Here is a 22,150-nt window from a genome sequence, read left to right as displayed (position 1 = left end):
CTTACGATCACAGCTGGGTCCCTCCTGCTTCCCTGGAAGCCCACAGCACAGCCCTTACTTTTCTCAGCTGCTTTCCCATGTTGTTCAAACACAGACGATTTGAGCAGAGGTTCAGGCAAGGGCACAGAAATTGTTCATCCTGGGCAAAGCTGTGTGGAGCCGGGTCCCAGTGCCAGGGCTGGGGGAAGCCCTGCTGCAGAGCCCAGCCGGTGCTGCTGTAGCATGCAGATGGTGAGGTTGGCATGGATGAGGGCAGACACACTGAATTCCAGCCTGATCTCACCCCATCAGTTTGCTCTGACTGAGACAGAACTGCTGTTATCTTTGACCCTACTCTCCCTCAAGGATGCAATCAAAGCACTTCTGAAATGCTGCTGCTTCTGCAAAAGTAAATCCACACTAGCGAAATCAGTCCCACAGACCTCAGAGACAGAGCAAAAGCTAAACACATTTAGTAATCACCATGTTTATGGGGCTGTATTTTCTAGGTTTTGCATTGGTGTGATGCTCAGTACATGTGTTTACCACTTGGTAAGGAAGGTAGAGGCAGCAGAGAAAGATTAACACCAAGGCTAGCAGGAAGCCAATGACAGAATGAATGTCCTGCTGCCCACCCTCTACTGTAGCAACAAGACTATCCTTACCCTCAGGTAAAGTTTTGCTTTAGATTCTACTTCAGTTTAACTTTATATGAGCCTTTAAAACAGCTTTTTTTAAAAATCTTTATATCTACCAAAAAAAAATATTGCAGACAAAAAGGGTACAAGAACTGCAAACCAATGCACTTTGTTCTGAGGTTGGTGTGAAGATACCTGGGCTTGAGAAGCGGAGATTTCTGATTTGTGCCCTTCCTCCTGTCTCTTCTGTCTCAATCCTCCGGGACTGAGAAGCAAAGAGTGGCTGGGTCACTGCCCGAGAGGGAAACAGCCTCCAGGGAGGTCAGGAGTTCCTCCATACAGCAGGAAAGCTTTGCAGGATGGATTAGAAAGTGAGAAAGATTTAATTTTTATTTAGTTTTGCTATTGTGAAGATACTCAAAATATTTGCAAAATAATGAAAGCAGGACTGAGGAGAAAATTCTTTACAACACTTGAAGGCATTGCTTTTTTCTAGATCCAGAATGTGATGGAGTCAGGTCAGGACCATGGGTCTTTGTTCTTGTACAAGCTTCTCAAATTCACAGGAAAACACATTTCACTGCTGCTCACTGAATCACCTGTTGCACACAAGTGTGACTGTGACTGAGGCACTGACAAATTGCAAACATTTCCTACAATTTATTAGTCCTGTAAGGGCTGACTTTTTTCTTCAAGCATCTGAGAAGGAGAAAACCAAGTCAGCTCCACCCCAAAAATCCACTCTTCAAACACCAGTGAATTGGAGGAGACTCGGGCACTGGTGAGGTTTTATTATTTACCCTGAGGAAGTAGGCATACAACTCCGTACAGGCAGGAGCCAAGGACCACGATCCCTTTGCCTGCAGACACTGGCTGGTTGCAGCTTCACACACTGGTGATGCAGCATGCAGATTTGTCTAGGGAGAGAACAGGGCTGCCTGCATTCATCCACACAGCCAGGCAGAGCTTGCTTTACTTCCCTCTGCTCCCCAAACCCACTAAGGATTAGGTTTTGCAGATTTGGCTGTGGTGGCATAAAGCATCCTTCTTCTGCAGGGGATGCTCTCCTAAGCAGACCCACCTAAGTGGGACCTACGATGTCTGGGTGAGATGATCCTTGTTGGTCATAAGAAAGGGGAGACTCAGGCATAACATGGGGACAGCTCCACAGCCTGGAAACACCAGCCATGGAGAGAGAATCATGTTATATAGGTGCAAATCTTCTTTCTGCCTTTCCTCATTCTGCTTGCTCTGATGGCAATTCTTAGAGCCAATTTTTCTATAAGTTGTTGCCTGTCTTGAGGGCTCTGTCTCATGGGCAGCTTGCAATTATTGAAGTATTTAGCTTACAGGCATTTAAAGCTGAAGTCAAATACAAAGACATCCTTGCCTTATTTACATATGCATAAGCCTTAACCATGCAACACAAAGTTGCTTAGGATCCTAAATAGGGTGTGTCAATATATTAATAAATAAATAAATAGGTAACTTGTAAAGATCCTACCCCAAAGTAATATTAGCAAAGAAACTGAGATCTTACCCAGAAGAAAAGCAAATATTGTTTGAGTAGGTCAACAAGGAAAGTAGGAATCTTTGTACTCAGAAACCAGGGTCTGGCACAGGGACACTGATATGTCCTGATGCTTATGCATGCACACCACTGCTCACACAGCCCAGGATAAAATCAAGACAAAGCTGTGAAGAAAACAACATGAATGCTACTCCTGAGTAATGTTTTAAACATAGCTTAAATACTATTTAACTAGTATAAATATCTCTCATACCTATTGACAGACATATTTTCTCATGCTGCATTTTCAGGGTACGAACACACTCAAGCTGTGCCCCAAGATATTCATGCAGCTCCCATTTAAGATCAGATTGAGCAACAGACAAAAATCAGCAGAGATTTTTTTTTTTCTTTGAAGCTACCAACGATTCAGTTTATCAGCCTGTGAAATAAAACCTCTGTAATTCACATTATCCCAATGTCACTGATTTATAAACTATGGGTACAACACCAGATGTAGAGGTGCTAGAAGCATTAGAGATGTATGAATCTTTAAGGCTATTTGTCTCAAAAAAACTATGAGAAAGGTCCTGACAACAAAATTAGAAAAATACAGGAGGAAAAGCTCCCTTTGCCTTGCTGGGCTTTAGTACAAATCTTTACTCAGTAGCTGGCTGCACGTGGTGACATGGACCACAGCACTTGGAATGGGGAAGCACACCACACCTCTGCTCTCCCTGTCAGAAGGCCAGTATTGCTGCTGCCTGCAGCCACACTCAGCAGTAATAGAGGGCAAACACATGGGTAAACTCCTTGAAAAGAGACGATCAGGAGTCCATCCAGCACCCGCATTCCCTGTGACATTAAACAGAAATTGAATGAAGCAAGGTGTATGCTGTAGTCTCAGTCCAAGGTGGGAAAGGAAGCATGAAATAGTGTCAGCCTTCAGTCTTGAATAGACTTCCTAAGGCTTTGTTGCACTGAACCAGCACAGGAACCTGCAAATCACAGTGGGCTAGAAATTTCCAGCACAATAAAACTGTTCTGAGTACTACTGGAGCTTTCTTGAAAAGGAAAACAAACACACAGATGGAAATAACTGGAATCCACATGCTTAGCATTGCTGGAGTGCATTTTTCAATTATCCCAGACTGGCCTGAGCCCTAAACCCCATCCAGACAGCTAAAGCTCTGAAACCACTCCTGGCATACTCAGTTGTGAGGCTCCTGGGGTCTCAAACTCCAGCAGGGCCTCTGCTATCAGCCGCGAAACCCACCAAGTGTGCAGGCAGGGCTTGTGCACAGGCACCCATCCCGGCACGCAGGGGGCTCCGGAGGAGTCCGTGTGACACAGCCCAGGAGCACGGCACCCCCTGCCTCTGAGTGGGGCTGAGCACACGCAGCAGCGTATTGCTCCCTGCGCGGGAGATAAAGCCGATGTCAGGCTGCAGCACCGGGTACTGCAGGAGCTCTGGCAATGCGTGCTGCGTGTGCACTGGCCAAAGGTGCTCCCCTCCCCTGCCTGCTGGTTGCCCCTGGAACGCAGCCACTAAGTTATCTACCTACCTCTCCTTCAGCTGCATCAAACACGGAACTCTTACTGTTAACTCTCTGCTTTTAATTTCTATTTTTTAAAGTGAAAGCTTTTAAAAACCATGAAACTGCATTCCATGTGCGAGGGGAAAAGCCCACACTGCAGATTACTCCCCCAAACCAGTTACCCACACAGTACCCATTGCTGTGGCTAATGCCACCGGTTTCCAAAAGGCACCTGAGAGATGAGCAGTTCCATGGGCAGCCCCACAAAAAATCACAGCTGCCGTCAGGTGATGAGCAGCCCTGAAACACAGAGAGAATTGTGACATATTCCTGATGGCTGTGTTTGCTGGTACCGGGATGGGGTTTTTGTCTCATGACACACAAACAGCTGTGAGCAGCACCAAATGAGCAGAGCTGTTTTCCTCCCCTCAGTCCCCCAAGAGCTTTCCAGTGCACCAGCCCCGCAGCTCCCCTTTCTGCTAGCTATGAGGAGCACGATGTCTGTGAGCTCCGGTGAAGCTCAGCCCGGGCTCAGCACTGCTCCTGCAGGTATCCCCACACTTGTTTGGAGCAACCCTGGCCCCAGCTGAGCCCCACACAAGTACCTGGTCTAGGGCAAGGTCACACCACGGGTTCCAAAGCACATGCCCCACAGGTGGGGTCAGGCAGGTTTCTCTGCTCTTTAAAGTATTTCAGCTTCTGTTTCCCTAAGGAAAAGAGAGATGATGCAAATAAAACACATTTCTTGTGCTTTGGCCAGTCCTTTCTTTCAGAGAGCTCCATCAGGGTGGATAAATTCCAAGCTGCTTAAAACTGGATAACTCCTATCTTCTGATAACTCACCACCTTCCTTAAAAACAAACAAACAATAACTCTCCACCCAAAATCTGTGGCAGATCTAATTATAAATAGTGCAAAGTTTATTTAGTCATATTTTCCATTGTGGGAAGCAGAGGAAAGCTCTGAAAGAAGGCCTGGGGTGCAGTGTCTGGTTTACCAGCATATGATGGCTACTTACTACAACAATTTAGCATCTTTTGCCTACCTGACATTTTCCAATTTGTCCAAAAGCCAGTCTCGTTGCAGTGATTTAAATAAACTGCACTCTGTGACAGCAGGCCCAGAGACTCAGAGCACAGCACTTCTCCCCATGTACCATTTTTGGATAGAGGAAGAAAAAGAGAACTTTAGGCAGAGATGACAATAGCAGCTCATATCTGGGATATATCAGCAGCTCCTTCTCCCAGGGTGTGATTCATGGAGGAGGCTGCATGGCAGCTCCCTTTGCAGCCACCAGCAGTTTGAGCTTTCCAGTGCGCTAGCCCATGCCACAAGTACCACAGGCCAGGGGAAGAGCATGGCTGAAAGGGCTTTTCATGAGAACGTAGTCCAGGAGAGTGAAACACTGGTGTCAGCCGCACTCATCACACATGCCTTGCGTAGACACTGCAAAACAGGCTGATAAACATGGGGTTTGGGTACTTGCTGAGCATTAATTTCCCATGATGGCATCTGAAGGCACAGCAGCCTCACTGGCAGCCCTCCAGCTCACCTGTGGGAGCTCCATGAGGAGGAGAGCTGGGCTGGCATCACACCCTGCACACTGGCCCAGGAGTGGGGGAGCCCAGCCATCCTTCCGTGCCCGGGGTTGCCTGTTTCTGCTGAACAGCCCCCTTCAGCTGACAGAGATAAAGCTAGACTGCCCTCTGCTTGCTGTGCCCCTCCTTACATACTTACTGTACAACAGAACTCTGGAAAAGTAGAAGCGGGGTTGCAGCAGACTGGTACCATCGCTGAGGCCCTAGGCACAGCAGGACAGCCCCAGCTGAGACATGCTCAGGGCAGGAAAAAAGGAGGCACGTTAGTCTGCACTCTGTGAGATGTAGTACAGTGCTGGGAGCAGGGAAGGTCTCTGAGGAAAAAATACACAGGGTAGCAGAAAGCCATAAACCAGGAAAGCCAGCAAGTCCCCAGGACACGATGCAGCATCTTCCCTCCTGTGCACCCAAGGAGAAAACCAGCTCATGAGGGGTTCAGGAGGTGATTAACCAAGTAATTACTGTTCTAGGGAAGGGCGACAGGCAAGTGCAATGGTTTATCAAACCCATCATGGCTGCTGCTGTCAGCAGAAGAGGGAGGCAGCTGCGCATCCGCTCAGCACAGAGAGTAACAGAGCAGGGGCAGCATCCTTTCACCAGGAGCACATCTTGCAACCGTAAGACATCACAATGCAATTCATTGCCTTGTTTAACTATGGAACATTAAGACCAATGCAGAAAAGAAGGTGCCAGGACAATGTAAAATTTGGTTATTTTTTGCTACTGTTGTTTTCCATTTCCCACTGAACCAGGGGCTGCTGCACTGACTATTCACAGATCCTGAGGACAGCAAGACTTTGCTTCCAATGCAGGCAATACTCAAACCCAAATTAGCAGTGGGCCCACCTTTCCAGAAGGACCAGCAAAGGCAGGGTGGGATATACACCTGCACACTGGCTGCTCCAAGCAACAATTACACGCTCAATGTTCCAAGACAGGAAAAACTGCATCTAGAATTCTCTGCCAGTCAAGATTTACAGAGAGCATCCTGCCTTCTCTGCAAGCAATCCATTGCATCTTCATCTACTATAGTCCAAATTTTGTGAATCAATTCACAAAGACAAAACATCACTTACGGAAAAGACCACACCAGAAAGATCTGGTGTAATGAAAAGTTACTGGCAGAAAATAAAGCTGACAGAAATAACCAGAAAAGTTATTTAAAAGCAAGTATCCCTTGGTACTACTGGGAAAAACTCTGAAAAAAGTCCCAAATCTCATCTATTTATGAAAGCATGAGGAAAATTACTGCAAAGTACGTTATCAAAGGCACATCTATGAATATAACCAGAAGCAAAGACAAAACAAGCAGACTGGGGTACTGGAGGGCACGTGAGGGCACATAAACTTTTCTGCATGCTCAGAGGAAACACCATAGTTGCAGCTGGAAGGACAACTACATTTGAGCAAAGTAAAGTTAGGCTATCCAGCACCAACAGCAGCTCCTTTGATTTAGCACTGGAAGGAAGCCAGACATGGAGGATCGCTCACCATCGGCAACATTGCCTATAACAAGACCCATCACCTGCCATTCCTGGTAAGCATCAGATAATCCACTAGTAAATACTTGGAAGAATAACTACATGGGAGATGTTTACAAAGTAATATTATCAAGGTTATCAAGACTTCAAATAAAAATAGGTCTCAAAGAAATATCATCACATTTTACTCATAACATCCTTGGTGAGACAAAGCAGGTAGGCAGAAACTACCCTCCAGAACCTCCATGCTGATCCGCACCAGGTAAGGACAATCCAAACCTTTCTGGCCCTGAATCCTTTGCCCTTTTGCAGGTCACTTACACAACATTTGCATGTGTGTGTCAGGGAGTGTAAGTGCACATGCAGATATCCCAGTGGAGTTGCACTAAATCACAATTTTATTGGACCATTTTGATACAGAAATTATTTTTTTAAATCTACCCCCCCCCACCATTTTTATATGGCTATTATGTGACTTTGGCAAGAAGGGGCAGAAACAGGACGCGGTGCTGAATAGGCCAGATTGCTCACTGGCATTCTTGGTCTTCCCGCTGCTTTTGTTACACTACTTTGGCTGGAACAGACCCAGTTCTGAATTGCAACAAAATTAAGCGGAATTGTTTCATTTCCAAGAAGCCTGGCAGCAATACCCAGTAAGGATGGGTGAGATCCAGGGAACTGATGAGACATGAAATTCTTAATGAGTTTTAGCAATTAGTTTCCTTACAGCTTGTTAAACATCCACAACCTGCCTTCCAGCTACACCAAACTATGGAAACGATGCTTTCCAGGTCATTCTTAAATCCTATCATTCATGCACTGAAGCTTTAATAACAACTATGGATACACAGGGTACTAGGAAAGGTATCAAAAATAGCCAGTTTGCAGCAAGACTCCTGATGCAAATCTTTAGAAAAAGAATGAACAGCATCTGATCAGCATCATTAAGGTAAATATCTAAATCAGTTTATTAATCAGCTAAAGACTTTTACGGGGCTGGTATACAGTTAGTGTTATGGGAATTTGATACACTTTTCTTTTGCTAATAATATCTTCATGTTTCAAAATCATTCTACTTCCCCACCACCACCTTTTATAGGAGCCTGAAGCAGGAGAAACTCTATGGAAATGTAAGGATCTGTGTCAGTACCTTGCCATTTCAGAAGGATTAAGGACACCACCCACCAGGCCTGTTGCCAAACACAGTTACTGTGATTACGCACCAATCAAGCCACATGAACTTTTCTGTTAAAGCCATTTACATTCATGAAGCTGTCTCTCAATCATCTGGGGGGGGAATACAAAAAATCCCAACCCCCAAAACTACCCTGCCACTAATAGAAAGTTAGAGAAAAAAGTAAACTAAACACATGCTTGCAATCAAGTGGAAAGGGCGCATCAGAAGAGGGTTTAAAACATGGCATGTGCCTTTTTTCCTGCTGTTGCACTTGGCAGTGCTGCATAACCCTGCAGCCTGAAATAAAGCATCGTTTTGGTGCTACATGCAAAGAATATGTTATTATGGACAGCCACACCACTCCTTCAGGCACCTGTGTTCAGAGCAAACAAAACCCATCTGCCCCACCAGGGACACAGTGTTTGCTTTTCTATGAGCCGTCTCACACTGGGGACCAAGCAGCAGTTAGGGGATGGCCATTCAGGACCACGTGGAAACACAGGTGGTCCAACACCCAGCCCTGTGGTTAAAAGGCTACAACATCCTGATGTTAGGTAGACAGGCAGGTAAAGCTGAGCAGTGGTTCCCTTGTAAAGCAGGAATTAAATGCTCAGTTTAAATCAGTATAGAATGAAATTTGGGATTCAAGTCTTACAGACTATTTGCTGAAAGTTACTGGTGTTAACAGGTTTGAGCTACCTGCGTTTGCTGTCCCTGCAGCCACAGTAGCTGGATCCCATCCAGCTGTGCCCACCAACATCAGTTCTGGACCAGAGTTTGGCTTCAGTTATCCATGTACCAAAGCTACCCCTCCTGGCAACGCGCGTTAATTTCCCAATTTTCACTGTCATCTCAGAAAGCAGGTGAGAACTACACAACCCTTTCATTCCCAAAAGCTAAGTATTTCTACCACTGTCTTCCCAGCACAAAGTAAACGCTGACCCATCACCTGCTCCCTCAGCTTGCCAAGGGACGACAAATCCACTTCACGCATACAATTTCTAAGGAAAGACAGTGGTAATTTTCCACACCCTTCACCTTTCACGTGCTCTCCCCTTTTACAAAGGCAGGGCCTGGTCACCCAGCTGCAGCCCTCTGGCTGGTCATTTCTCAGCTATTACCATGTGGTGGCACTTAAGAGCAGGTAGTTTAACTTTTCTTGACAAGATAGAAATTGCATATACACAGGAACATTAAAAGATATTAAATCTCTCATCTGCCCCCCTAGACTTTTCTGCTGTAGACAACAATCCAGGACTCCAGTGTTTTCATTTGTAATTTGTGTCTATTATTTTGGATCCTGTGCCTCTCTAATTGCTTAACATAATATTTTCTGAAAAATAAGGCTAAAAAGTAAATAAACCAAAAATGGTTACATGCTTATCCTTCCTGAAATTAGTTGCTGTCATAAATTACCTACTATAATAGTTCAGAACTTGTTTACTTTTTATTTTATTAAGGAGCCCCCTAAAGGCATTTTAGTAGCTATGGATGTCTAAGGGCAGGGGAAGGGGAAATCAATTAAAGTGTGTCATATTGCCCTAAATTAATCGGGGGGGGGGAGGAAGTTTTTAGTCTATAAAAACTCAGTATTTTTTAAGAAAATAAACTTTGAATGTAATTGAAAATTAGGAGGAAGCTGAAGCCTTCTCATGGCTGATGAAAGGGATACAAATAAGGATCAGCTATGCCACAGGGAAGGCTTGATGTTTGGCCAGCACTATGCAGACCTTATGCATCTGGGGAACCTATAAAGACACACACACACACACCCACACCTCAAAAAAAAAAAGGGGAAAAAGAGGCATCTGTAAACCGTGATGCCTCCAGGTTGGATTGTTACCAGTGACTGTGTGCTTGTAAGCAAAACCTTAAATGATCAAGACCCCTTCAGCCACCCCCTTTCTTTTAAAAAGAAAATTACACACCAAATGTAAGCCCTAGTGCACTTAGTTAAAAAAAACATCAGAAAGTTACAGCTTGACATAAAGTATTACCGTAGTTGGGGCTCTTAAAAAAAAAGGGTAAATTGACCATATGCAAATAAACCAGACAAAACAGAATGGTAACTTTATTGTAGTGGCAACCCAGGTTAACCTGATAATTGGTGTTCCTGCATTCATCCAGAAACAGTCCCATTTATTTTGAATATTGGACAAGACTTGAAATAAGAGATTCAAAAGGCTGTATACTGCTGAATTAGCAAGCCCAGCACATAAGGGTCCAGCACCCAGTCCAGATACAAGAACTCACAACAATATTTACAGAACAACACATCAGCAATACCTGTATAGCACAAATGGCCAAGTAATCAACCAGAACATTCACTCTCTGAAACACACAAGCTCGTGGCTGTTTACATAGCAAAGTGCCAAGGTACCAAAGACGAGCAATGCACGCATGGAGCCTTTTGCAAAGGGTTACCAGCAGTGTGAGGCAGAGAGCAAACCAAGAGGACACGCCCACCATCAGACAGGATCCTTTTTGAACTGTCCTAACCCACAACCCTTCTTAAAACAGCCACGTATTCAGCTAATATGATTTAAACTCAGTAATTTACATAACATGTAGGCTCAGACAGATAAACACAAAACGCCACTTAAAAAAACGGACACATGGGACCTGATTTGTGAAATTAATTTTATTTTTGTAACATGGTACCCAATTACAAATAAATAATTAATACAACATAACTCAATTAGGGATATACAATGTTTGGGCAGTTCATCGTAACAACCAAGACCCCACTAAGAATGAGTTTTCATTAAATAACCAATTCAATAACATACAACTGGTCATTCAATTAACTTTTCAGCCTGGTCCAAGGCGTATGCAAGTTGGAGATTTTTCCTTTTACCAGTGAAGAAACAGATGTACACAGTTTTACACCGAGTCCAACGTAGTTAATATACCACATTAATAAAAATTAAAATGCTGCATTGCATCACTGAGATGTAGTTTTAGTACAGAATAAAAGCTTGTGAATTTTAGCAGGATAAAGGTCATTGCAAAGGAGTCTTGGGTCCTATAGCGATTTCTGCTCCAACTTACAAGCTTTACAGGATGTTCTTTACGTATAGTTTCAATTCCATATCCGTTTCTGCATCCTATCTATAAAACCAGTAGGATGAAGGCATACATCATAGTCTTAGTTTTAGCTGCACATGGGTTTTTGCTCGTTTCAGCAAAACGTTTTACTACTGATACACAGCTTCTGAGATATAGTCCTGCTCATGTATAAACTGCAGCAGTAGTATCAATAAGTTTGCAAGGACTTTTGGCATGTAATTTTTTAACTTCCTAACCTACTCCAGAAATACTAGTCATTGCAAAGAATGCTTACGACATCCACACTGAATTTAGCCTGAAGTCCCAAGATATTCTTAAATAATGGTAGGAATGTGAAGAAGATTCACAGCACCCTTGGAATTTCTCAGTCATTTTTTATAATGAAATATGTAAATTTTCACAACAGAGTACATAGTTACAAATTCCAATGACTCAGAGTCCTGGGAAGTTTATAAATATAAAAGCTTTATTAAAAATCCCCCCTTTTTGGGGCCACTCAGGTGAGGTATATGCTCCTAGTTTGAACTCTAGAAAGACTTAAAAATTGCAGCTCTTTCCACTACAAAATCCCCTATGTGATGGAGATCATGACTCCCAAGCATGCTCTAAATTCCTAATTTACTCCACAGCCTTTGGGACACATGCTACACATTCCAGCAGGTACTTCTGTTCTTGTTACACTGGGCATGGGAAGATACAGAGAAAAGAAGGTAAAAAAAAAATAGACCAGGTAAGTTCCTGGCTGACATGTACTGCATCCATGCAGGGTTGCAACAAACTCCCCTTAAGTCATCTTGCTGCTCAGCAACATGAGCACTGAGTGACAACACAGTGGTGGCCAAAGTGTCTGACAGGCAGAGCAGGCTGCAGCACTAGGACTATCAAGAGCAAGGAAGCTCAGCACCTGAACAGCAATAGCAGCTGTGATCTACCATGCCATTATAGCCCTGGCCAATTAGTGAGAAGCATGGCAATCCACAGGACAGGTGGCTTTAATGCGACATGGAAGTGCTCAGAATTTTGCACTATTAATGTCAGTCTTTTTTTATAAATCAAAGGAAAAAACACTCAAATATTTGAAGCCCATACAAGTATTTTAAAACCTATTTCCAGCATTCAGACTAAAGTTAATGAACTGCTTTATTTTCACATCCTGTAGAAGAGATAAAGGTCCATAATGAATCTGATATCTAAAGAAAGAGGAACTATATATATTGATACCCATTTTAAATACAAAACCCTTGACATGTAAAAACAAAAGCACAGATAGACAACAACCCTATCTTGTGACTGGATTAGAAGAAAAATTAAAACTATTATTTGCAAACCATTTAAAAAATCATTTATGCAATTTATCCAAAAGTGGATCTAAACCCTTCGCAGAATAAAATACTAACTTCAGATTGCTGAATTAACCAAGGACAGATTTATTTTCTTAAATCTGCTGCACAATGTACCAAGTGATAAATATGGTACTTCTGCAATTTATTTGTTTTCACTAAAATAATCACCAAAAAATATCTGAACAATGTACATCCTATGCCAAGTGTGAACTATTCAAGAACCTGTTGATGCAGCACAGATACATACTGAAATATTAGTAATGCCTAATACATGGTGTGACACTTCCCTACAGACTTAGCAAGTTCCGCATCTGGAATCTGGATTCTTCAGTCATTTTCCAACATTAGTTTTAACTGTATTTCCCAGAAGTTTTTAATTTATGATCTAGATATAGCAAGGCATTAATCTCAGGAATGTAGTTCCAATTTCTTTTTATTGCTTCTATTTCCATTTGACAAGTTACACCTGAATTCACCAAATGGTTAACAGTTTTTCATAGACAGCAGCAGGGGAAATCCATGAGCAGTGGGAGAGATGGTAATGTAACAAAATACAATACAAACTGCGTAATGTCATCAAAATTAAAATACAAAGAACCTGCTTGATAACTTTCAACTCTTATGAAGCAGCTTTCTATGATCAATGGATCATAGAAAGCAGTTAAATACTATTTCAGAGGATTTTAAAATGAAAATATGTATAGCAAACATCTCCCATAGCTCCCATATCACAAATGCTAACAGCAGGAACTCCCTCCCCAAACAAAGCTTCTGCCATTCAGAATTGCTACATGCTACCACAGCTGGGTACTTAAGTGAGCATCAAGACCCTGATTTTTAGTACAAGTAAATGATACACATGAAAGAATAATCTCCAAATTAAAGCCATTTTAATATTTGCTCCATCAAGAAGTTGACTGACGTATGCCTATTCACATTCTCATGTAACCCTGCTTAACATAGTCTTTCTAGAAATATTTTGAAAATAAAATTCACATCTGAAACAAATCTAAACATTCTCTGAAGAGGAAAAGATCCCCCTTAGTTTGTCAAACAATATTCACATATCTATGGTAAAACAGGAATTGAAACTCCTTCCCAAGGTAAGAACTGGGTGTAACAAACCAAGCAACGTAAGTAACTCCAGCTGACAAATACTTCAAATATGTGTTTTTAAAGAAAAAAAAATATAAATAACACAGAATTAAAGGGAGATTTTTAATGGCACAAAGGGCAGCTAGGCACTGTGTGAGCTGAGAACATAACTGTCATTATGACTTTAAAAATCCCCCCAGTTAGATTTGGGTTGCAGCTAGGCAGAACAGGGGTTTTGCCAAACAATGGAAGAGCAAACCAAGTGTAATGTCCAAACCCAACAAGAAACAACAAAAGCTGTTACAGTCCCTCTACTAAAAGGAGAGGACACTGTCAAACTTACAAAGTGTTAAAAGTGAAATTAATGTTGAGATTTCATATTAGCTTTACACAATTCAACTACTGGGTGAAATTGTCATGAGCTATGTCAAAAAGGAGTTTCTGTATTTGACAGATTATTCTTAGGTTGAACTTCCGCTGTGTTAATAGCGTCTTTTGCATTAAACAAGCATCAACTAATACCTGCAAGAGTACCTGCCTTTATGCAGAGCTGTGCCATGACCACCTTTTCATTTTCAGATAAAAATAAAAGTAACCATTAGGCACATATTAGAAGTCTATTACAGAAGCTGGAATGTCAAACACTTTCTCCCTCAAATTCACACAGAAAACTAGCACAGCAGCAAGTAACATGGTTCTCTGTTCAACAATGACCTTGTTACAAGCATTTTCAATGTATATAATGTCACAACATCAATACCTTATCTTTAAATAATTAGGTAAAAAAAGGCCTCCAGTATAACCATTTCTTATATAGCCAAGTTCTCTTTATATACATCCAAATTTTAAAGATACAAATAAAACATTATACAGGATTTATAAGTGTTTAAAAACTTGAGGCTTCAGAAACATGGTTTCCCAAAAAGATTTGGGTAAAATCCACAGACTGACAAAGTAGCAGAGAAGACTGGAAAAAAGGAGACAGACACAGGTTTGCTGCCATAACATTTTACTAAAGTTGCCAGTCATCATGGTGATGCTATCAGAAATAACGGTTTGAGCTGAAAATGAGGAATGGTAGTTTCCTGTGTTGATCTCAAGCGCTGAGACAGGCAATTCAAGTATTTCCTATTTGATCCAAGCTCACTGTAGAAAAGTGGTGCAGAAAAAAGGAATTATTTTACATTTTTTCCATACAATCGATCAATGTCCATCTGATAGTACGCCGTGAGCTCTTTGCGTTTTAGCTTGAACGCATCTGTCACCAGACCAGTCTCAGGGGTCCAAGGATCAGGGCTCAAACGAATTTTTACTGGTATTTCAAACTTCTCCAGATTAGCTGTAAAAATACAAAACATAAATGTAAGCATGCTTCTACAATTAAGCGCACAAAAGGAAGAATTGTATTCTCACACAGAAAAGCATGTGACATAAATGAAGTGTTCCTCAAACCCACCATTAGCTTTGAAAGCCTGTGTGGGTCACAGGTAGAGTGACAGGGTCCATCAGAAACTGCTCTCCAGTTTCCATAAAAATAGACATAAACCACAGCTGTTTGGGTACCTGTGCTGTTCTTCAACTTCAGAAAATCCCCACTGTGTGGAACTGACAGCCTCAAAATATACACTGTTATATCAGTGTTATGATCCCATCTTCTGGAAATAGCCTTAAAATCCATATTCCTTAAGCTTGAAAAAACAGGGGTTTGGTTGGTTGGTTGGATTGGGTTTTTTTCCCCTGATAGTTCTCAACTGTTCAAGAAAGGTAAGTTCATTTGGCAGCTGTTCCCCTCACTGAAACAGAATAGTGCTCTCCATGGTACACCTTTAGCATAAACCAGTACCCTTTGCATGAGTTTCTATTATGCTTTCAGACATAATAGATGAAAAACAACAACAACAAAAAAAAGACATGAGATGGGCAATATTAAAATTATTTTCTGGTCAGAAAAAAACCACAAATATGAAATTATTCTGTGCTACTTGTCAGTTTTAGATTTCCCTGTGCCTTTACTCCCCTTGACATTAGATCATTGGGCTTGGGGTTTTGTTTTGTTTTTTTTTGCAATCTAGCATTAAAACTCATTAAATTACTTTAAAAGTCTATGATATCAGACTGAAATTAATGAATGAACTTCAAATATGAAGTAACAAAATGTGCAAAAGTGCCTCAGGATTAAATCAAATATTCCACTTCATGAATTTCAACATATTTAATTCTCTTTTAAATAGCTACTGCTACACAAAAAAAGAGGAAAGCAACCTTGTACATGCTCTCCATCTCAACAGCGTCTTAGAATGACTTTGCCCATATGCTCCATGCAGTGAATTAAAAAAGGACTGGAGACACAGGGCAAGACAAAAAAGAAGTCTGCTGCAGTACTGAGTTTACATGCCTCGTAAGAGTACGCTCCTATAAAAGAAGTCTGCAAATACACTTATCATAGAGTTTAATACAAGTAATACAGAGGAGAGACAAAGATTAACAAGATAAAGATAGCTGGAAGCATGAAGTTATCCAGGGTAAAAAAGATGCGGACAAACTGCAAAGAGGTGCAGGAGGACATCACAATACAAAGTGAGTGTAAAACACACAGCAGAAAACATTCATTGCATAAAAGTGTAAAGAAGAACGCATAAGAAAAACACATTTAACAACGGCCATTTAGAAAAACCCAACATTTTGTGGTCATAACCAACAGCTTCACTGAAAAAGCTCAGAACTTTGTAATAGTCAAAAGCAAAAAACAAGGCAGAAATTATTATGAAAGAACGGACAAAATGTCACTGTGCCACTGTTTAATTCTGCACCAGCATAGCTGAATAGACTATGACCAATTAGCATGAAAAAAGATACAGCTGAGAGGGGAAGTATAACAGACAATGGGGGAAAAGGAAAAAAAAAAAAAATCACAACTACCATTGTGACTCTTCACTGCTCTTCCCATACAAGAGCTCAGCAGATGGAAATTGAACTAGCAGATGGCAGAGTTATAACAAACAAGAGGCATTTCTTCACATGAACATAGCTGAGCTGTGCAACTCTGCCACTGATACAGAATACTTACATAACTTTAAAAGGTGACTAGAAGAGTTAATGGAGGAAAAGTACTGAAAATTATTAACTAAGGACACTGCTTTCAGGAAACCCCTCAGATGCAAGCCACTGGAAGCTAGGAGAGCCCTGTCACCACGGGCTTATTTCAGCTATGCACTGGCACGTAGCATGTCAGACTGTATGATCCCTAACATACATGGATCTACAGATGACCCACATTTTTTTGGGCAAGCAGCTAGGGCCAAAAAGCTACTACAGGACATCATAAAGAGCACTAGACACACACACACCCCAATTTCTCAGGAGCTTCATACATGTTTTATGAAATATACACTCTCAAGGAAATATTTTTAGGCCTCTGCTTATCTGTTTCACAGACATTACAGTCCATGAGATTAATACTATCTGCCCAGCTACTCACCTGCCATGGCAGCCTCAGCTAGCACCTTCAGTACCTCTTTTTCCATCTCAGGACTGTTACAGATCTCTTCCCAGGTTCCTTTAAATCCTTTCTTTCGAGCTAGTTCTGCAAGTTCCTTTTGATTTGGCACAACAAATCCAATGACATAAGAATGGAAACTGAGAAATATAATGTCCTTTAGTATGAATTTTGTAAAGTTAACAAGTCTTCAAAAATAACATTTCAATTTGGGGGGTTTGCAGTTAACACAGAGATATTGCTCTTAACAGCTGGCTTTTGTTCACCTGATAATCTTTCTCAAGTAGGACACCAATCACCTTTTCCTGCTTAAAAATAAATAGAAAGAGAAGCTACTTACCTTACAGCAACTGGATTGCTTCAAGGTGTGCTGTCCATATGCATATTCCACTGTGTCTCATGCTCAAAGTTTTGGGGAAGCAGTACCCATACGACGTCAATGCACCCTGCCTCTCCTCATGTTTTGCATCCCGGTATGAAGACTGGTGTGCGGCTTCCCTACCTCAGATCCCTCTCAACTGCAGAATCCAGTTACTGTAGAGGAGTAGAGGACTGCAGTGAAGAGGGGTTGGGGAGCAGGTTGTGGAATGAGCATATGCACAACACATCTCAAAGAAAGCCTGTTTCTGTAAAGGCGGTGACTTCTCCTTCAAGTGATTGTCCATACACTCACTCTACTGTTGGCAATCCTTGTCTGCTCCTGATATGCCCAGCACATATGAAGCTGTGATCTCAAAAAGTCTTCAAAGAACACCAAAGCACAATTTGTCTTGAAACAGGTACTCAAGATCTTTCAGATGGCATAAAGTTCAAGAAAAACGGGAACCTCACACAGTAGAGTCAGAGAGCTAAAAGCAATCTCAGATCATCTAAATTCATTTGCCTGCCTTTACACAAAGTCAACAACATATAACAGATGTTTGTCTAATGCATTCTTAAACATCAGGCAAACGCCTCACAGCAACGCTTCCTTATTCCTAGCTAAGATGATGGCTATTCCTTCCTCTCTGCAGCTCACATCAGTTGTATTTTTCATACAGCCAATAGTCAGATAGTCCTCTCCTTTACACAGAAGCCATTTATTCATTCACTGTTACCTTTTTTCCTTCTCACCTTTCTAGTCTTCCCTTCCTTTGAGTTTAGGAATTTAAGCAATGACCTTCTCATGTATCACAGATCTCTGTCCAGATGTTCCCATTTTTTCCTGGACTCTTTTCAAGAGGTTCATCTTTTCTGAAGTGTTGCATGCAAAACCTAGACCCTTTAATGCTTAGCAAGAAGATCATTTTGCATCTTGTAGGCTATAAATCCAATTCTGCCATATTATTTACCTTCTTATAATGGCATGGCACTTGTTGACTCATGTCAGCTCCCGCAGAACTGCTAGCAGCTGGTGGTCCTCATCCTGTATTTCTGCATTTTATTTAAGTCTAATTTACATCTCCTCTCTTTAAACTGATTGCTTTTGCTGTTTTCAAACAAATTTCTCTCTAGTCAAGCTTGCTCTGTATTCTAATGCTGTCCTCCACTCTAACTTTGGTACTGTCCCACCTTAGCCATCTACAGGTTTATTAAAACTTTTTAGCTTTCTTTCACCAGACAGATCATTAATGCAAAATACAGAACTTTAAACCCAGTATGATGAGTACTTCAGCTTATCCTTTAAGGTCTCTTTGACAATTTTAAAATACTAACTCTAAACATTAAATACCCTTTTGGTTACTGCACATTGCAATTTTCTCCTTTGTTACTGGTATGAGTTGTAATGATGATCTGACAGCAGCTGTGAAGATTTCATGAAGTCCATTACAAACACAGGCTTCCCTAGCATCATCTGTCAACAGGCTTTGCCTGGTGGCTGACTCAGAACCATTCCCATTTTTCACTAAGAATATACTTACAGAAAGACTTCAGACTAGCCTCAGTATCACTGCATGCATCTCACCTTGTCTCTGTCTCTCTGATTCTGCCCACACACACCTCCCCTCCACTCATGCTATACTCTGTACTGAGCCTTGTAACTTTGTCTAGGGTCTGTAATGCATGCATTATGCATGAAGGCATCCAGAACACAAAGGATTGGCACTTCGATCACTGGTACCCATAGTCTTTTGACATGCTTAAGGTCATGTCCAGCAATATCACCAGTGTCTCCAGGGATAAACAGTATATAAAAGTAATCTGTTTGAGGGGTAGCCTCAAAACTCTTGGTTCATCCAAAATTCAGCCTCCTGAGTAAAAGCATACTTCCTCTGGACAAACTGTTTTATCTAACTATGCTTTTTCCAGGAAAGAGCACCTTGACACTCACAGCTCCTGGAATGTGTAGCTTTTCATTCTGTACTTCTAAGTTAAATCCTCACTTGTTGCAGTTCAAATGCTAAAGCACTGTTTGTCTTGAGAAGTATCCTGAAAACCACATCACCTTTCTGGAGCAGCTACTTCCCTCTCCATTACTGTTCCTTCTGCAGATCTTTTGAATTTGCCTGCATCTTCAGTCTTGGAGATCGTAACAGCACAAAGGAAGTTCTCAGAATTTGGTCCTCAGGACCTCCTCAATCAACTCCTCCATGCTAAGAGATTTTGTCAAAACATCTCTCCTACACCGGGCATCCTCATTCCCCTCCCGTGCTTGAGATCCTACCAGAGTACAGCCCTCAGGCCTATGGTAAGAGACACACTCAATGACGCTACATGTGGTATCACTATCTCCGTTCTGTAAAGTCTGTTCTTTATCAGCTGCCCTTGAGTTTCATGTTGAGAACTCCCTTGGGTTTTTTGCCATGTTTGCTCATTCCTCTGGTAACTGCTCATTTTCTTGACATTACACTTGAGACCTACTGAACACGTCTTTGATAGGTAAAGTGCTGATAAAACAGCAGGAGTCTCCTCTGAAGGTGCTCTAATCGTGATTCCTTTCAGGAAGCAATTTAGTCCTTATCTCACTGAGTATTTTGGCTGAAGTGGTCAATTAATACAGCTTTTGAAGAAGCCATATTATGCAAACACTTCTGATTCCCTACTACCATTTTCAGGAGTTTTACACCCCAAGATCTAAGGTCAAATCCCAGATATAACTCATTCCCAGAAGTCTGTCCTCCTTGTCCTTTTCCATGTGGGAGATAGAATAGCTATAAATGGCCTCCTCCTGCATATCAGACTGCCACTCAGGCAAAAGTATAAGGAGAGACAGGATATAAGAGAGGTCACAGGCACTGCTAATAAAAAGCCTTCAAGCTCACACTTGCTGAGGTGAGTATAATACCCACAATGAAATGTGCATATGGACAATCATTCAGAGAATCTGTAGCACATGGCTACTTATGCCAAATAACACACATGAAAGCATTAAGAAGAAATACAGCAGCATTAGAAAAAACAATCTGGAATGTATCTGCACTTACTAGATTACCTTTAAAGGCTGCTCATAAGTTTTCCTACTTCTAGGTAATAGACAAAACACAGACTGTCAGAGACAAGTGCCTGTCTGACAAGTACATTTTAGCCTCCAATGTTAGGCTGGCCTGACAAAATTAACACAAAATCTGATAATAAAATTTCAATAGTGAATTTCAATCCTAGACCAGCAGAAATCACCACCTGTTGGAACTTCCTTTTCCACAGACTACAGAGGTTGTTCAGAAGAGGCACATAACCTCAGGCAGTCTAAGCAAGCAAATATGATAGTCACCTAGTGGGTCAAAACCACAAAGAAAGCTTAATATAACAGAACTTTCCTCAGCAGTGGTGTGCCCAATGCATATTAGGCTATTGAACCACGACTATCAAAACTGAAGTTACAGGATAAAGTTCCAGGATGACTACCATTAGTTAACACAAAAAATATCACAGAACCAGGTGAACAAACCAAAAGTTAATTTTCTATTTATTACTAGTGAGCAATTCTCTGGTATATTTGTCCTGGCCTCTTTCAAAGTTATCAAGTGGAGCTTTTTTTTTTGCCGTACTGGAAATCAGAATAGTTCTGGATTGTTCATAAACTCCAAAATTACTTTCCAAACATTTAAATGACAACAGGAAACAAAGACCACCTGAAGTATATTTATATGTTTAAGTTTATATGATGCACAGGTAGGGAATTCTAGAAACAGAAACTTTGATACCTCTGAGCCCATATATGCCTAATTCATTAGTACAAAGTAAGTAGAAAGGACATTTGATATCGTTTATTAAATGTGTGTTTGCAAAGTATTTACAGACTGTTTTCTCTCAAGCTGCAAAACTTCTGCTGGTGTTAAAGGAAAGCACTTTCAACGCACAAGCCAGCTTCTGAGCTGTTAGTGTTTTCCCCCTCCCTTCCTCTGAACTGTTTCCCTCCCTCCCTTCCATCACAGCTAAATACGCCAATGAACAAGGTGTCCTAGGTCTTCTGTAGGTAATCATCTCCAAAATGCTTGAGTGATATCTATTATGAATGCAGTCAGAGCTTAGCTGCTTTTCAGACTGGGGAACAGGAAAGAGACACTAATTCTAGGCATTTTCCAATGAATGATGAAAAAAATGGGAAAGAAAAAATAAAGACATACATTACCAGATGGTTTAGTTTTGATAAAGTTATTCTACTGTATAAGTAAGATAGTTTTTCAACTGGTTTAAAAAATTCCACACACTGAGTGAAAAAAAAATTTGCTTATGGCTTCAGTAGGACAAAGAATACAGCAATGATAAAGTAGCAGCTGCCTCTTACCTGCTTGCATATGCACAAATATTATCTACCAGTGGAAGACTCTTTAGAGCTGCTTCTACTTTGCCAAGAGAAACATATTCTCCTGCCTGGAGTTTTACAAGATCTTTTTTACGATCTATTGAAGAAAAACAGGAATTAAACATTAATTACAGAAGATTTAGACACTGGTTTTATACTTTCCTGAAATGTAGGTATAAAAGCCAAAAGGCAACTCACATTTGGTGAACGTATCATAAACATTTAATACTAGATTTCCAAGCTTTGCGTTTTATCAATCTTTCCCTATCATAAAAAAGAGACACTCTTCAATTTAATGCATTTTTTGCCTTTAGAAAAGCATTTCCTGCATGACAGCACTGTGATGTGAATGGAAGACTACTAGGACTATTCAAAAGCCAGTTTCTGTCTGAAAACACACTTAGTGCTGTCTGGTCCAGATGCTTAAGGCAGGAGATGCTCTATTTGGTGACACTTTGTTACTCGTTACCAGGCTAAATCCATATTTAAAGACCAGCTGT

General features: G+C 41.3%; 1 protein-coding gene across 2 annotated transcripts in view; it reads right to left on the bottom strand.

Annotated features, from left to right (window-relative positions):
- Positions 1–10,547: 10,547 nt before the first annotated feature.
- The window catches only part of ACSL3 (acyl-CoA synthetase long chain family member 3), a 36,993-nt gene continuing 25,390 nt past the window's right edge, over positions 10,548–22,150 (bottom strand). Inside the window, exons 13-15 of one of the 2 annotated variants that reach the window (XM_062638862.1) lie at positions 21,633–21,747; positions 16,907–17,064; positions 10,548–14,767 (exon numbers count right to left, since the gene is read on the bottom strand). In XM_062638862.1, coding sequence (XP_062494846.1) covers positions 14,604–14,767; positions 16,907–17,064; positions 21,633–21,747 — 437 coding nt within the window. In that variant the 3' untranslated portion in view covers positions 10,548–14,603. Of the gene's footprint in view, positions 14,768–16,906; positions 17,065–17,264; positions 17,459–21,632; positions 21,748–22,150 lie in introns of those variants that run through there. The other variant, XR_009968533.1, reaches the window with a different exon arrangement.

The sequence above is a fragment of the Pezoporus occidentalis genome, unplaced genomic scaffold, assembly GCF_034315485.1.
Source record: "Pezoporus occidentalis ecotype Australia unplaced genomic scaffold, CSIRO_AGI_Poc_V1 ctg59, whole genome shotgun sequence".
NCBI classification, from domain to species: domain Eukaryota; kingdom Metazoa; phylum Chordata; class Aves; order Psittaciformes; family Psittacidae; genus Pezoporus; species Pezoporus occidentalis.
Note: the sequence above shows the minus strand (reverse complement) of the source record. Positions and strands in the feature narration are given on the sequence as shown.